The sequence below is a fragment of the Paralichthys olivaceus genome, chromosome 8 (genome assembly GCF_024713975.1).
Source record: "Paralichthys olivaceus isolate ysfri-2021 chromosome 8, ASM2471397v2, whole genome shotgun sequence".
Taxonomy (NCBI): Eukaryota; Metazoa; Chordata; class Actinopteri; order Pleuronectiformes; family Paralichthyidae; genus Paralichthys; species Paralichthys olivaceus.
The window spans coordinates 3,417,986-3,433,634 of record NC_091100.1 but is presented as its reverse complement, the minus strand read 5'-3'; the positions used below and the strand labels follow the sequence as shown (position 1 = coordinate 3,433,634).

Here is a 15,649-nt window from a genome sequence, read left to right as displayed (position 1 = left end):
ACAATAAGACCCACACACAGAAAAACTTGGAGTGCAGGTTAATCATTTACTTGAGATTGCCGCAGACTCACCCTTTGCAGCGTTTGTGTCCGTGGAGGAAATTACCATTGTTACTGAAGCAGGAAAAGTTCAGAGGGCAGCACAGACAGATTGAAGAGATGGAGGGAGAGAAGGATGAACAGACGGAGGGACAGATTGTCCTGGGTAGGGAAGAAAAATTTTCAAAAGTCCTAATGAGAATAAACCAGCAGGGGAGATGTTAGAGGGCAAGAGAGGGAAACCTCAGCAATGTCCATCAATGGAGGAAAAAGAAAGCCTGGGGAGCTACTGAAAAGTAGAGGGAGTCTTGGTGAAATGTGAATTGACAGTAAATATAACATGGCAACTTCAACGTTTGTCACTCTTCCTCCACTGTTTGGAAATGTCTTCTCTTGCTCTTTCCCGCCTCGTATCAAAGCAGAAGGAGGCAGTGAAGAAACAAAGTCACCAGCAATTTCATCATCCTTTACAAGAGTGCCAAACCCACTGAAGCATCGCTTTGTCTGTGCACGGCAGCTCTTTAAAGTGGACTCTGCTGATAAAATACTGCTCTGCCAGCCGGGCCTGTGTCCTGTCAATCACAGAGAAAATGAACATTTTCCTCACATGCGGCAGAACCCTCAGAAGTTTTCTATTTGAGAAATGGATCATTATTAATTCTCTTCATGTGCCCCCGTGCGTGTGCTTGCTTGTGTGTTTTCCAGCATCCCGGTGACGACGGCATTAACGGAGTGTTGACTGGATATCGGCTGTACTATAGAGAGCTTCCAGTAAACAGCTCGGCTTCCGCTGAAGCAGAAGTCCAGACCACAAAAAACACCAACACAAGTTCCCTCATTACAAGTGAGTAGTACAGATGCTAATGCTACGCCCGTCAAACTCTCTGTTCTCGCACGGCGAGCAGTGAGCAGAGATAACGGTCTAAGTCATTTTTGAAAATATTGGTTCGGGATTGCAGACAGGTAGAAAAAGCAGAGCTCTGATTTTTCGGTTTTATCAACTGCAGTTATCTCATTTTTAATTTGCAGGTTGACTTTTGATTTGTATGAAATGACTCAATTTATAACAAGAATACAGTATAAGGTCTTAAATATGCTGTTGTTGTCTTTGTTGAACGTGTAAGATCAGACTGTTGTTTCATTCTAACCTAATTCCATTTAGCTGCATTGCTTACGCAACTACAAACATTCTTAAATGCACAGTTGTTGATTTTCTCCACGGCTGTGTGCAGATAGTAAACTCAGTCATGCTAACACAAACTGACAAACACCCTGTAAAACACCTTCCATATAGGTTTTCTCATTTGTTTTTGGTTTTGAAGAGGGTAATAAAAGGCGTCCAGGCTCTTTAGATACTGAGTGTAGCTACAGTACTATCTTCTCATTGGCCAATAGAGCGGGTCGTCCACTGACCGACCCCCCGGCTCCTCCAGACTGCGAGCCCAAGTGTCTGTGAGCAAGACGGTGAACACAACGAGGTGGTTGTTCTGTCAGTGTGTGAATTATATATCATAGAAAAGTGCAGCATATGGAAGCCACGTGTGAATGTGACCGTAGAGTTCTGTCCATTTATCACTTGCACCATTTCTAGAAGTGGAGGAATCCAAAATTTGACAGTTGCTCGGCTCTGATTGGACAATCGTGTTCCAGGGTCAGTTGCTCGTTGCTGTTATGGAACTTTATTGCCATAATCTATAAGACACAAATGTGGTTGGGTTGAAAAATGTGGCTCATGGGCTCAGTGTTTATTGTAAGATGAATCAGTGACTTTATTGGTTCATACATACCAGCTACTTACCAAGGAGAGCTGTAGCTGCTGCAATGAAATCATTGATTTAATGAAAAATATTTCAATGTCAGCGTCTGAATCATGTGAAATCGCAAAATAAGCAATAAAAGAGAATCGGAGAGGAAAACAGTTTGCACCGATAAGCACAGTGACAATATTTGTAGAAAATTTATAACCTGGCAATCAGAGTGAAGTGTTTATAAAAAGATTTTTGTTCACCGCTGCGGAGCGCTTCTAATAAAACCAGTTCTGCTGTGTTTTTTTTAAAATCAGAGGTTTTAAATATTTAAGAAAAAGAACTGAGAGCAAAAGAATAAGATATTTCGAGGGTCCGTTCAGATTTTTTCCACATCAAAGCTGGAACCAGGTGTGACTATGATGACAGACCGAGCAAACGGCCCTCACAAGGCTGCCCCCCCCCCCCAGGAGACCACCCATATTGCACTTTAATATTGCAATAATAAAATGTTATTATGCGCCGTGCTTTATAGTAGATTGAGTATTTGCACGACTAGATGGGCAATTCTGTGTCCATCCAATGGCCACTGCGTCTGACAAGGGTACTGAGACATAAAAGTCTTTAATACAGTCATTTTATTGAATAGCATTATAATTGCACAATTTATTGTTGAACGTGAGATGTTTATTGATTTACTCTCCCTCCGTGTTTCCCCCACTCTTCCCTCAAGCCAAAAGCACCTTCAAGACCGTCAGCAGCGCCTCGCTGACGGAGTTTGAGTTGACACGTAAGTCATTCAACAATAAACTGCAGCGCCGCCTCGGCTTGTGTGCTGTGATAACGTTTTTAAAGTACTGTTATTTCTCTTTAGAGCTAAAGAAATTCAAACGTTACCAGATTGTTATGACAAGCTACAACATCATCGGAGAGAGTCCACCCTCCGCCCCTGTTGAGGTGTCTGTTGGAGAGGCAGGTAAGTGGAGACAGAAAGACACATTTTGTTTATGAACGACATTCGTCTTTTGGCCAGAGAAGCTGTTTTACTGTAACCGAACATTGTTTTTCGAGCTCTTCTCTCCCGTATACGATGTTAGAAAGCTGAATTTTAAGTACACAAGGGAACATTTTAGTTTAGAGTTTGTGTCACGTGACATTGGAAATTGTAATTTCTCCCAACCCGAGGTCCACTGACCACATTTTTCGGACTTTCTCACAAATCCCTTGGTTTTCAGCAGCAGCTGGAGGTTAGTTTTCATGGAGATTGATCTGTTGATTTGAACCAGAAGCTCTTGTGATTTCAATCACATTGTCCATCTGCTTTCAAAGGTGGTGTGATATGTTTGAAACCTCTGGACTCAGTGGACTTTGAGTTGCGGATTTTTTTGTCAAAATAAGTCTCTACTTTTATCCAATATCGTCCCATCTGCTCCGATGCTTCTGTCTTTCTCTTCTCGTTCATGCTTTGTCGTTTTCACACCTCCTGTCCTGCCCCTTGAGTGACATTGACTTTGATGGGATAGAGGCGCTCACGATTAGATAAGCGTGTGTGTGTGTGTGTGTGTGTGTGTGTGTGAGCGTGCATGCGGTTGTGCATTTGCGTGTGTGTGTGCGCAAATATCAGAATGTGATCCAGAGCTGCACAAGGTCATCTATTTTATAGTGATGGCCCAACCCCTGTTTAACTTTCACCAGAGTCAAACCATGGATCCATTAATCAGACAGGAAAGCAAATATATCTCACACACACACACACACACACACACACACACTCTTTACTACAAGACGGTTAGTGAGCATGTTAAAGTGGAGGATGGGTTGAATGACATGACAGCAGGAGGATATAAGTCCTTTAAAAGCTCTTTATGTGTTTATCGTTCAGTTTGAGTCCAAATCTTTCACCGCTGTCCGTTTGTTGGTTTGTTTTTATGTTTATTAGCAAGATTACGCAAAAACTACAAGACGAATGACCACGTAGCTCGTCAGAAGGATGCATTGTGGGTCAGGAAGGAACTTTTGGTGCAGATCCAGGAATTATTCATCCCTGTCTTTGAGATTGTGAGAGCATTCTTTGACATTTTCACTGTTTCCCCAGTGAAACCAATCATGGACTTTGATCATAAAAGGCACATTTATGGGATTTGTGCAGCTTGGTTGAATATAAGGTTACTGTCGAGCCTTGGTGGAGGTTTGAACTCTGCTGAGGGACGCACCTATCGCTATTTTTGTATTCCGCACTTTGAGATGAAGGCAGTGCAGTGTGTGCAGTGGGAGGGGCTAGTTCAGTCATTTCCGTAGAGAAAAACGTGCTCAGCTCACAACCATGTGGTGCACCGGTGTAGGTAAGAGAGAGATGTTGTCATGCCGACACAAACAGTTTGCCACTTGTCACTGAGGAAATAGGGGATATGCAGGGGAAGCACCAGATGGGGGCGATGTTGAGTTGGTTTAGCCTTTTGACCGTGTTTTTGAGGGCGTACAAAGATCTGCACTTTATAATAGAAACACACACTTTTTTTTTTTTTTGTGCAATCTCACACTCCCTCCGTCAGACTGGTCCTGCCTTCATAACCAATGTGTGTGTGTGTGTGTGTGTATGTAGAGTTTAATACGCATCACATGCAGTGGAGTGAGAGGTGAGGATAAGCAGCAGGAGTCGGAGGGGAAGGAAAACAGGGGCTGGAGGGGGGGGTGATGAAATGGGGTGATATGGCCTTTTCTTTAGCCTCAGGTGCAACTGCTGAGCTGTTCATGCATATGTGTGGTGCAGTGGAGTAACGAGGTACCGCCTTAGGCCCGTTCTAATTGGAAGAATAGAACATGTCTTACCTACTTTCCTTCCTAACAACCAGCTACACACACACACACACACACACACACACACACAATCTTCTACTACTATTATTTCAAGGACACTCATTGGTATAATGCATTCCTCAGCCCCTAACCTTAACCATCGCAACTAAATGCCTCCAACATGAGCTCCACCATTCAATGACGTGGTTACTTCTGAGGATTTTGGGTAGTGTGGTACCTCCTTGACATATGGTTGATAATATGGTTGATAATTGGGATTATTACTTTTATTCTAACCCTAACGTCGAAAAGTCTTGACCCTCAAACAGCCTTTTGTAAAAGAGAGGACGGCCATAGTGTCCTCACTATGTTAGTGTGCACACACACACACACACACACACACACACACACACAGAGTAACGAAGCCTCTCTCCTGCTGCAGCTCCATCCGTGGCCCCCCAGTCTATCAGAGTGTCGGCTGTGTCTCCCTCCAGCCTGGAAGTGACCTGGGACACCCCCCCACTCGAGACCCAGAATGGACTCATCCAAGGATACAAGGTGACAAACACAAACATGTGCTCACACAAAGAATTCATTGTTACAGGAACATACACGACAGAGGCACAAAGCAAACACACACACACACACACGCGTGTGATCACTGAGGGGACGAGCTTCCATGTGGTAGAAAAATCACACCGCGTTGTTTCTGTCGTTATTTAAAACGGCTCCCATCTTGTCTTGGAAGGGTTTTGCTCTGCTGCACCTTCAATTGCCCCATAGAGACGAGAGAAAAAGAGAGAATCAAGTTAGAGGAAGAATCTGAATATCCTTTAATGGTTTCAATATCACTCCTCAGCCTGCCCCCCCCCCCCCCCCCCCCTCTTAACTCTCCTGTCCCACCCTCTCGCTCTTAGCACTTCAAACACAAGGTTATCTGTCCTGCTTTAGACACATTGATTTCTGCTGGAGTAGAGGGAGGAATGGAGAAGAAAGGCGGGAATGTAATATTTGCAGAGTGAAGGAACGAGACGAGCGAGTGATCCCTGTAGAATCCTGATTAGAGACGAGGATTCAGCGAATATGTTTAAACTACCAGAGATGGATGGACACTGGGAGGGGTTGTGAGGCGGAGGGGGTTAAGGAGATTAAGACAAGAGAAAAAGAGCAAAGAAAGAAGGTTCAACGAATTTATAGGTTCAGACGTCTGTTAACACACCTACTCTGTGAGAGGAGCAGCACACAGCAGGTAGGACTAGCGCTAAACTTCACCGCAGAGTATTTTTCCACAGCCGAGGTTTCCTGAAATGCCCTAGAGGGCTTGTTAAACACAGTGAACATGATGGGTGAGGGGTAACAGGTATCACCAAACTATGCAGGGCCTGTCAGGAGGTGTGTATGTAAAATGTTGCACGGTATGAAAAAAAAACCTTTGTCAGAAAACAGTTGTTCTGATTTATTCTTCACCATGAAATCATCCACATTTTCCTTGTTGTGTAGGATTTAATCTGCTTTTGGTGGTTAGACTATGGGTCAGGTATTTAAAAAGGAAGTGCAGTAGACACAAACAAAAAGATTAAATGTTTCCTCCTGAGTGAAACAAACATCCTGCTGCCGTTTTTCATGTAAAATCCTTAATCAACTCCTCAACTGAAGAGATGTTCGAAAAATCTGTTTCGTGTTCATTCATGGTGGAGTTTTTCAGACTCATCTCGAAGGTCTCACAGAACAAACACAGAAATAGATCCAAAACAGCCGAGCGGATTACAAAATCACCCGAAGTATCGCAAGAGATATTTCCCATTTCCTGAAATAAAGTATTGTAAATTGAATTTCCCCTCTTATCCAGAAGGTACCGCAATTTTAGTAATCCGGAGTTATTCTGCATCTCATTACCGTAACGGCTCGCAGAGGGAGAGAGATGGTTTTATGCTGCCCTCAAGTGCTACTCGTGAGCTGCTGCTTCCAGGTTTGGAAGTTGTAAATATAACTTATGATGCATTGTAGAGCTTTCTGTTGGGAATAATAACTAAATGGAGCCTTTAAGTGGCTCTTGGCCGTTGTTTTACTTTACATCCCAAACTGCACAGGAGAAGTTTATGTTCCAGGAATAAAAAGAACTGTTATATTGAATTTTTTTTTTTAATCAAAATACACAAATTATTCTTCGAGAAATCAGTAAAAAAAACACGAACTACCTCGCTCTGTTAAAGAAGGTGGTTAAAATGTCCAGGCTCCGCCCCTTTTGTCTGGATTTCAAGATTTGGGGGTTTTGTTCCTAACTTTCTCTAAGTTCTGTGAAAATCAGTTTTGGGTAGTTTTTGTGGAATCCTGCCGACGAACAAAGAAACAGACGGGGGTGAGGTGTGGAGGTAATAATACTTCACGGAGCACACGTTAACTGTAAGAACTACGTTTTGATGTGATAACGTAGCGTGTTGTCGTTGGCTGGTGAGAAGCTGACGCAGTACATGAAATCAGTCGTGTCATATCAGAGTCAGTTTCACTGAGAGCTGCCAGCAAACAACATGTTCACAGTTTCCTGATCTGATTCTCGTGTTAATGAGCTGACGACCACGCGTTGTTTGATCGGGGGGGGGGGGGGGGGGCACGTCCATGTGCTTCACTTACACAGGCTCTGAAACATTTATTTCTTTGAGTTGGTTAAACATTTAAGCTTCAGATGAATGAACCACAATGAGAGGAAGTCACGTAACAGCTGCTGTGACTTTTCTCTCCCTCTCATGGATTATCAGGGTTTTTTACAAGACACTTTTCCTGAGTCATTTCTAATGCATGAGGCTCGACCACCTCTGTAACCTTCCTGTTCGTGAGCATCAGATACGGCCGCTTGGTTTATGCGCGAGGAGTCGAGGCGGTTCTCGTGTCAGACCATCCTGGTTTCTATGCCGGTCTTTAAAACATGAATAGTTCATGTTGATAGAAATATTTCTCTAAGTAAGATGTTGAAGCAATTTACACATATTAGCTGGTATTATTTATTTTATTGGAGAACGATTGTAATGCAACTTAAAAAATTAAACCTTCCTTGACTTTGTCAGTATCCTTTAACAGCCTGTGGACTTTTCTCACAGCACAAACACAGATCAACAACTACAACCGCTTGAATCTTCCGCCGTGAGCTCTAATTACAAGTTCAGCGCTCTCTCTCTCTCTCTCTCTCTCTCTCTCTCTCTTTCTCTCTTTCGCACCAAATATCTCAATGAACGTGGAGTGTGTCTGCGGAGCCTGAGGCGACTTTATTCAGAGATCAGAGAAGATCAGAGAACCTGCTCGTCCATAAAACACACGACCAGGAGCAACAGGGTGATGACTGCAGTTCACTTCACTGCCACCGGTGTCATTAATAGCAAGGGTTTTGTTAAATGTTTGAAATGGAAACTTTAAAAATAAAAGTGTAGTAATTTGTATAGGGTCATGTATAAAATACCATTATGAGCAGGCGACAAGCTGTTTCAATGCACCACACAGGTTTTGTTGCTGGATATGCATTTATATAGGCTGTTTACTGGCTGTGAGATATCAAGTATATTGCTCATCTGTTTTCTCTCATTATTTATAGCCTGTTCCATTAAAAGTATGTGACCCTGACACAATGTAGAAGTCAAACATTCAGGATTTTCCAAAAGGTTTAATTTTCCCAAAGTCAGTCACGAAGCACATTTCTAAAATCAGCTATGTGAAGTGTAACCAGTGATTTATATTTTATAGGGAAACGACACAGTTCATCTTCATTAAATTGTAAAATTCAAAAGTGACACGATATGAGCTCTTGATACTGATCTCATCGGACTGGGTTTAATAATCAGGTGCTTTTTGTTCTTATCAAAACCTCGAAGAACACTCTCGCATAAAACAGACAAAAAGGCAAAGCAGTGGCATCTGTTCATCTACTTAACGCTTGTGTTAAGGTGTCATCTCCTCAACTAATCTCTCTACAACCAACTTTGTCTTGTGTTCGTGTCCCTGTGTTGTAGATCCACTACTGGGAGAGGGACAAGCAGAACCAGAGCGAGAAGGTGAAGGTGATTTTTGTCCCAGACACACGTGTGCATCTCACCAACCTGACCAGCTACACTCCGTACATGGTCACCCTGACGGCCTTCAACATGGCTGGAGACGGACCGCCCAGTGACCCCCGCGGGGCTCGGACCCTGCAGTCTGGTAGGGAGTGGTGATAGTTCTGTTCCCTCAAACCAAACTAACCACATGAGCCGATGTTTCTTCTTTCTGTATCCGTCTTCCCTCTTATTTCATTGCACATTCTCCACATGTCCGCAGCTCCCAGCCAGCCCAGCTACCTGTCCTTCTCCGAGGTGACGGGAGGAAGTGTCAACGCGTCCTGGGGAGCTCCTCTCACTCCTAATGGACAGCTGGAGGGCTACAGGGTCGTCTACCAGCCTACAGCTCCTGTACAAGGTACACACACACACACACACACACACACACACACACACACACACACGGAAACTCACGATGGGAGGAGACTGACATTTCTTTGAACTTGTGTGTCTGTGAGCAGGGGTGAGTAAAGTTGTGACGGTCGATGTGAAAGGCAGCTGGCAGCGATGGCTGAAGGTTCGTGACCTGGTCAAAGGAGCAACGTACACGTTCAGCGTTCAGGCGCTCACTGTCAGCCACGGACCCCCCATCCAGGCAAACATCACTGCTCAGCCTGTGCAAGGTAAGCAGGACCAGAACTTTGTGTGTGTGTGTAACGTCTCCACTTGTTTTAACCATGTGCAGGAAAGTGTCAAAGCCACAATGTGGGGAGTCGACTCATGTGTGTGTGTGTGCGTGTGACGTCACAGGCACTCCTGGGTCTCCTGTGGAAATGTCCATCACAAAGACGTCCTCTGATCTAAACATCCACTGGTCAGAGGGAGACATCGGCGCGGCGCCCATCACCGGATACGTTATCGAGGCTCGACCCTCAGGTGAGCTCGAGCACAAACAACACAGACGGACGCATTCATCTCTTTCTTTCCAGAGCTTAAGTACCACCCTTCACTGAACTTTATTTAGCGCTCTCTGGATTCATTAAGACCTGCTGTGCAAATCAAGTCAGCTGTAATTTTCGTATAAAGATTACCAGAGGTGTAATACAGCGAGCGAGACTGAGAATACTCAGCAGGATCATCGACTGTGGTATAATTCTACCCCTGATAATAATAATCATCCTTGTCTGAAATTTAATTTGATTTGAATTTTTAATTTTCTTGTATCATATTATGACTTAAGAAATCGACTAAATCTTAAATGTCATCAAACGCTCTCTCTCTCTCTCTCCCTCTCTCTCTCTCTCTCTCTCTCCCCCTCTCTCTCTCTCCGCAGATGAGGGGGTGTGGGACTCCTTCATCAGACCCCTCCCTCCCAGCAGCAGGACTGTGTCGGTACAGATGGAGCGCCTGAGGTCGGGGATCAGCTACGAGTTCAGAGTCATCGCTGTTAATCGCTATGGTTACGGCCAGCCGAGTACACCCTCTGCTGCTCTCGCTGGTAAACACACACACACACACACACACACACACACACACTGGAGTCGGGTTAATGAACAGGGTGATCCGACTCGTCTGATTGTTTATTCTACTGGACTCGTTGCAGGAAGTTAGTAGGATTGTGGTTGTTTGCCTTTGGGTACGTTGCCATCTACAGGCAAAGTCAAACAACTACAATTGAGCTGAAAGCGCCTCTCCATTGTGATTTGAAGCTGCAGCATGACTCACGATTCATCATTAAATCTATTTAGAGTCTTCCGTCCCAACATTCTTATATCGGACTGTTTCTTACCCGGTAACCTAAGCAGCAGGAAGAGAAATGAAATCACCTTACAGGATTGTTGGTTTCGACTCTGTGAACAGTTCAGTGCCTCAGTGAAAGAGTCGGTCCTCTAAAAGTATATTTTACGCACTGTGAGGAGTATTTCTGCTCCTGTGGGACAAACTGCAGCATCAACATGAACCACAGAAAAAGAAAAGTTGACATTGGCCTGAACTGTCTCCCTCTCTCTGCCTCGCAGCTCTGTCGGAGCGTCCGTTCTATGAAGAGTGGTGGTTCCTGCTGGTAATGGCTCTGGTGGGACTCATCCTCATTCTGGTCTTGGTGTTCACGCTGCTGCTGCACGGACACAGCACCAAGTACAAGGCCTGTGGCACAGGTCTGTGGCGTCGTTGTTTACAGTTCTGAGCACATTAGAGGCTGAATTGTGAAATTGTCATAAAACTGTGGACCAGCTGACTTATGCTACTACTACTAATAATACTACGACTTTCTTAAAAGAGCTTCCTTGAGGGCGAAGTTATAATGAAAAATATGCAGATAAGTAGCAGATGCTTCAGTAGAGACGTCCTCTGAAAGTCTGCTCACTTTATCCTCTGCACTCTTTTTGTGTTAACATCTGCAGACAGCTGCTAGTTAGCATTATCCCCCAGCAGAGAATAAAGTGGAATCCCCACCCTCCACACAAACACACACACACACACACACACTCACTCGACTTCCAAGGTCTCACATCTCGCAGCAAAAGAAAATATCTCTTCAATAAAAACAGAGCTCAGATCAGTGTCAGAGTCTTTTTGCCGCTGAGCTCTAGATTTGCCATGAGTCAAGTCTCTTAACCAGCCTGAGTCATGACAGTTCTGTGAATTTATGTTACAGTTTACGAGACCGTCGCTCTCGTCTCAGCTCTAACGAACTAGAATAACACGCAGCGATCGTCAGGGCCCAACATTCGCCTTATGACACCACATATAACTAGATTTGGATTTGGATCTGCTCCAGTTTGCACACACTCATAAATATCAGTCTCCTAAATACGTCAGAGTTTTTTCATCGAGATCCATGAATTACTCTGAGAAATCAAAGAAAATGTTGAAAAACGTGAAACATATTCTTTGATCTGTGCTTTGATCCGGATCTACACCAGTAGGATTTTGCCTGATCCCTACTGAATCCCTCCAACAGTTTCCATGGTGATTCGTTTTGAAGTTTATGGGTAATCCTGCTGACTAACAAACAAATGCACTTTGGATGGACGGATGGATTGAATGGAATTGAACTGATAAACCTTTATTTGAGATTTAGACTTTTACAATTATTTAAAGTTTAGTTTAACGTTGAGCCTGAAATAGGAAAATAAATCAGTAATCCATTAAACACCTCATTTTGTGATTAAATAGACGTAAAAAGCTCCCAAATTAACAAATTCAGTGATTGATGGTTTATATCATGTCACAATTTACGAAAATAGTTTTGTCCTCATGAAATTCAACTGAAGCTCTGTTCACTGCTCCACTCAGAGATCCACGGGAAAAACACGTTGTCTCCCAGTGACTCAGACTCTAACCTGGACCGCCCTGTTGTGTTTGAGCTCACATCACCTCCACAGAGTCCGACAGCTCAGCAGCCTGGAGCTGGAGGAATCAGTCTTACTCCACGATGCCTCCGAAGGACAAATGCTCACCAGCCCGAGTTGAAGGACGAACTCCCTCCTCATTATAACAAAACACCATCAGCTTATGTGATGCGTTTCCCGGCCGCTCATCCGAAGCTCCAGCTCTTCGCGTTGATGCTTTTCTTCCTGTTTACATCGTCTCCTCTCGGGCTTCCTGTCACGTTCTCAGCTGCAGTCACTTTGAAAATCCGTTACACAAAGTCAGCCTTGATGAGCAGGTTACATCAGGACAGATGTTCACGTTAATGCCACAGCAACATCTTAGAAAGTGGATCAAACAGAGTGAGGGAGGTGCTGCAGGAGACGAGAGAGCAGGTTATATGTTCGTAGTTATTGGTGCATCAATGATGAAGCTTTTCTTTGTGGCCTGGGACCCAAATAATTTAATTTGCCTCTTATTCTCGAGCCCGAGAGGCAGCGGGATACACGATGAATAAAACAAGAGATAGCACATGAACAGCAAGAGGAACAACTCCTGGGACATTTTTCAGCTGCCGTCCCTGAAAGTGTCTTTTGGTATTTATCTGTCTGATGCCTCCTCTTTTTTCCTCCAGGGAAGCACGTGTCCACAGCCGAGGAGTCGGTGACTCTGGACAACGGGGGATTCACAGCTCTGGAGCTCAACAGCAGAACGCTCAACACCAAGAACTCCTTCCTGAAAAAGAACGGCACCAGGTAAGCTCTCTCTCTCACACACACACACACAAACACACCGACACACAGTCATGGGTCGGATCAAAGGATAAGATATATAACAGATGTGTGTGTGTGTGTGTGTGTGTGTGCAGATCTCCTCCCAGGCCGAGTCCAGGAGGTCTTCACTACTCTGATGAGGACATCTGTAACAACTATAACGGAGCCGTGCTCACTGAGAGCACCACACTGACGGAGAAACCCACTGAGGTCTCTGAGTCAGAGGTAATTGTCCATCTATCTCTCTCTCTCTCTATCTGTCCATCCATCTCTCTCTCTCTCTCTGTCTCACTAACTTTCTCTCTCTAATTCAAAGCCACACTATGTAACTTTTCCTGAGCAACAGCGCCCTCTGCAGCCACACGTGGGGACTAATTCAGTTTGGCTGTCTGAGCGATGAGGTGTTTTTATGTTGGTGAAAAAATAACTAATAATCCGTGTGTGTTGCTGTGCGTGATCAGTGATACACCTGGATTTAAAATGAGTGTTTTTGGATAACTCTAAATGCAGGTGTGAACGTACTCAGGTCGGATATAGATCCCATCACACCAGACCACGTTCTTTGAACAGCTCCTGGGATGAGCTGTCAGAGAACTGTCTCTCCCGTCTTTTATTCAATTGGACAAAGTGCTGACGGTAAAGGTTAAGAAACACTTGAAAGCTGTGATCTAAATGTCTCTGCTTCAACTCGAAGGATCTGCTTTAGATGTCATCGAGTCCTGTCCTGGCTCTGCTGAAAAATTCTCCCTCTCTAACCGACACTGAATAATCAGCACTTGTCAGTCATCATTGCATCATCACAGCAGATATAATGTAGGTCACTGTGTATAAATCATCTGTCTCATGGATACACTGACCCCTGCTCTGTGTGTGTGTGTGTGTGTGTGTGTGTGTGTGTGTGTGTGTGTGTGTGTGAATCCAGTTAACGGACAGTGACTACGAGGATGAGCAGCCGAAGCACTCCTTCGTCAACCACTACATGAGCGACCCCACCTACTACAACTCGTGGAAGCGGCAGCCCAAAGGCCTCAAAGCGATCAGCGCTCCTTTTGGCTACGAGGAATGTGCCGCCGCAGAGACGGAGCCCTACTACCAGACCGTGGTCACCCAGCACAGCACAGGCGGCGCCTACACACCGACGGGGCAGCCAGCGCACACACACGTCAACCCCAACACCAACCCGCCGGGATCACGCACCCCCGTGACGGGATTCTCCTCGTTCGTTTGACTCTAGAGACAAAATCTGCACAAAAGTGGTACACACACACACACACACACACACGCATACACACACACACACACACACACATACACGTACACAAAGTGAAAGAAGGGGAGGCAGTGTGTGTTCGGTCTCAAGGAGAAGGAGCTGAGGAGGAGAGGGGAGGACACGATGAGGAGGACTAGTGACGAACCTTCATGCCCCCAAAGAACTAAACCCACAAGTCTCACTCGCCTTCTCCCCTCGTTCACAAAGATCATCACTGTGTGTGTTGCTCGCCTCCGTCACTGTGCTCACACATACAGTAAATGTTTCCACACACACTCTCACACATTCATGTCTATTTCAGAGACTCTCCCACGAGAGATGGATCAGTTTGTGTAAATGTGGAGGAGAGAATTCCACCTCAGACTTGGTGAACGTGGAATTTCTGCACAACAATTCTTCTTCGGTTTCCTGTATTTACGCATAAATGCACAACACACACACACACACACACATATGCATTTTCTTATGCCCCGATTGACGCAACTGGGAGAGGGGAACTCAAAGAGTGAAGAATTATGAAAATGGAAGGAGCAGCTTTTCTGGACTGATTCATGTGCGACACAAACACGGAGCTGTCAGGTTTAAAAGACCACAACACGGAGGAAAAGAAGAAAAAAATAACAATGGATAATCATCGTGTTTGATAAAAGATGGAGAGCGAGTGTTCTTCAGCACTTAAGGAATTCTCAGTGAGCGTGTGTTGTGTGGTTTCTGAGAGCGATGTGTGGGGTCTGGGTTGGAATAAATGAGAAACCACATATTTTTTACTGTCTACTGCTCTTTAAAAACACAGCCCCCCCCACCCGACCCCAAGCCATAACGCTTGCACTGAGCCGAACCCCACACATCTCATCTTTACTCTGCTGAAGTTTCATTTTTTACAAGTTTGAGCGTGCGTGTGCGTTTGAGTGTGACACGTGTGTACAAGCATGTGTGTATATATGGCCCCCGTTTGTCTCCGTCGTTCAATGCTAAGCAAAGTGTGCCATTGTGTGTATGTTTGTATTTTTAAGATGGATTTTGTACAGGGAAACCCTTTTTACTTGTGTGCTGTCGTACGTAGCTCAGCCATGTTTGTGTAATTCAAAGCAAATGGGGAAACGATGGATCAACATGAAGAAGAGGAGGAGGAGGAGGAGGAGGCAGAGTCAAACTCATTTTCATTCAAATAAACGTCAGTGAGCGAGTCTGGAACAAGATTTCAGGATATTTCACTCTCGATCAAACTGAAAGTGGGAGGCGACTGTCTGAACCCTGGCCTCGGCTCCAGCAGCTGACTCACGTGTACTTTGCACTTTCATGCAAACAAGAATCACCCGTAAGTTTCGCTCATGTATGATTTAAAGATCCACACACCCTCACTCTGTCACGCTTGTTTTCGAGTCCCATACAGCGTGTGAATAAATGGTCATTGTTTAAACAGCGTGTCTGTGTGGTCTCTGTTGATTCTGCCACAGTGAACATGTCTCACACTCTTCGTCCCATCAGCTGAATTAAAGATGGACCTTAAGCTGAACTCTCCCAGTGAACACCTGAAACCTCTGAACGCGCTGCTAAGAAGAGAAGCTTCACCAGCTGATCACTGTCGTCTATCAGTGTTTCAGTGTGCGTGACATCTGCGTGTTGTGTGTTG

The 15,649-nt window shown here is 44.8% G+C and overlaps 1 protein-coding gene across 3 annotated transcripts in view; it reads left to right on the top strand.

Moving 5' to 3' along the window:
- Positions 1 to 15,436, top strand: part of sdk1a (sidekick cell adhesion molecule 1a) — a 221,523-nt gene extending 206,087 nt beyond the window's left edge. For all 3 annotated transcript variants that reach the window (XM_069530412.1, XM_069530411.1, XM_069530413.1), the window contains 13 exons: positions 744 to 882; positions 2,517 to 2,573; positions 2,658 to 2,759; positions 5,022 to 5,137; positions 8,578 to 8,764; positions 8,882 to 9,019; positions 9,123 to 9,284; positions 9,412 to 9,537; positions 9,935 to 10,099; positions 10,620 to 10,757; positions 12,608 to 12,728; positions 12,842 to 12,971; positions 13,669 to 15,436. In XM_069530412.1, coding sequence (XP_069386513.1) covers positions 744 to 882; positions 2,517 to 2,573; positions 2,658 to 2,759; positions 5,022 to 5,137; positions 8,578 to 8,764; positions 8,882 to 9,019; positions 9,123 to 9,284; positions 9,412 to 9,537; positions 9,935 to 10,099; positions 10,620 to 10,757; positions 12,608 to 12,728; positions 12,842 to 12,971; positions 13,669 to 13,974 — 1,887 coding nt within the window. In that variant the 3' untranslated portion in view covers positions 13,975 to 15,436. The remainder of the gene's footprint in view (positions 1 to 743; positions 883 to 2,516; positions 2,574 to 2,657; positions 2,760 to 5,021; positions 5,138 to 8,577; positions 8,765 to 8,881; positions 9,020 to 9,122; positions 9,285 to 9,411; positions 9,538 to 9,934; positions 10,100 to 10,619; positions 10,758 to 12,607; positions 12,729 to 12,841; positions 12,972 to 13,668) is intronic.
- The last annotated feature ends 213 nt before the right edge of the window (positions 15,437 to 15,649 follow it).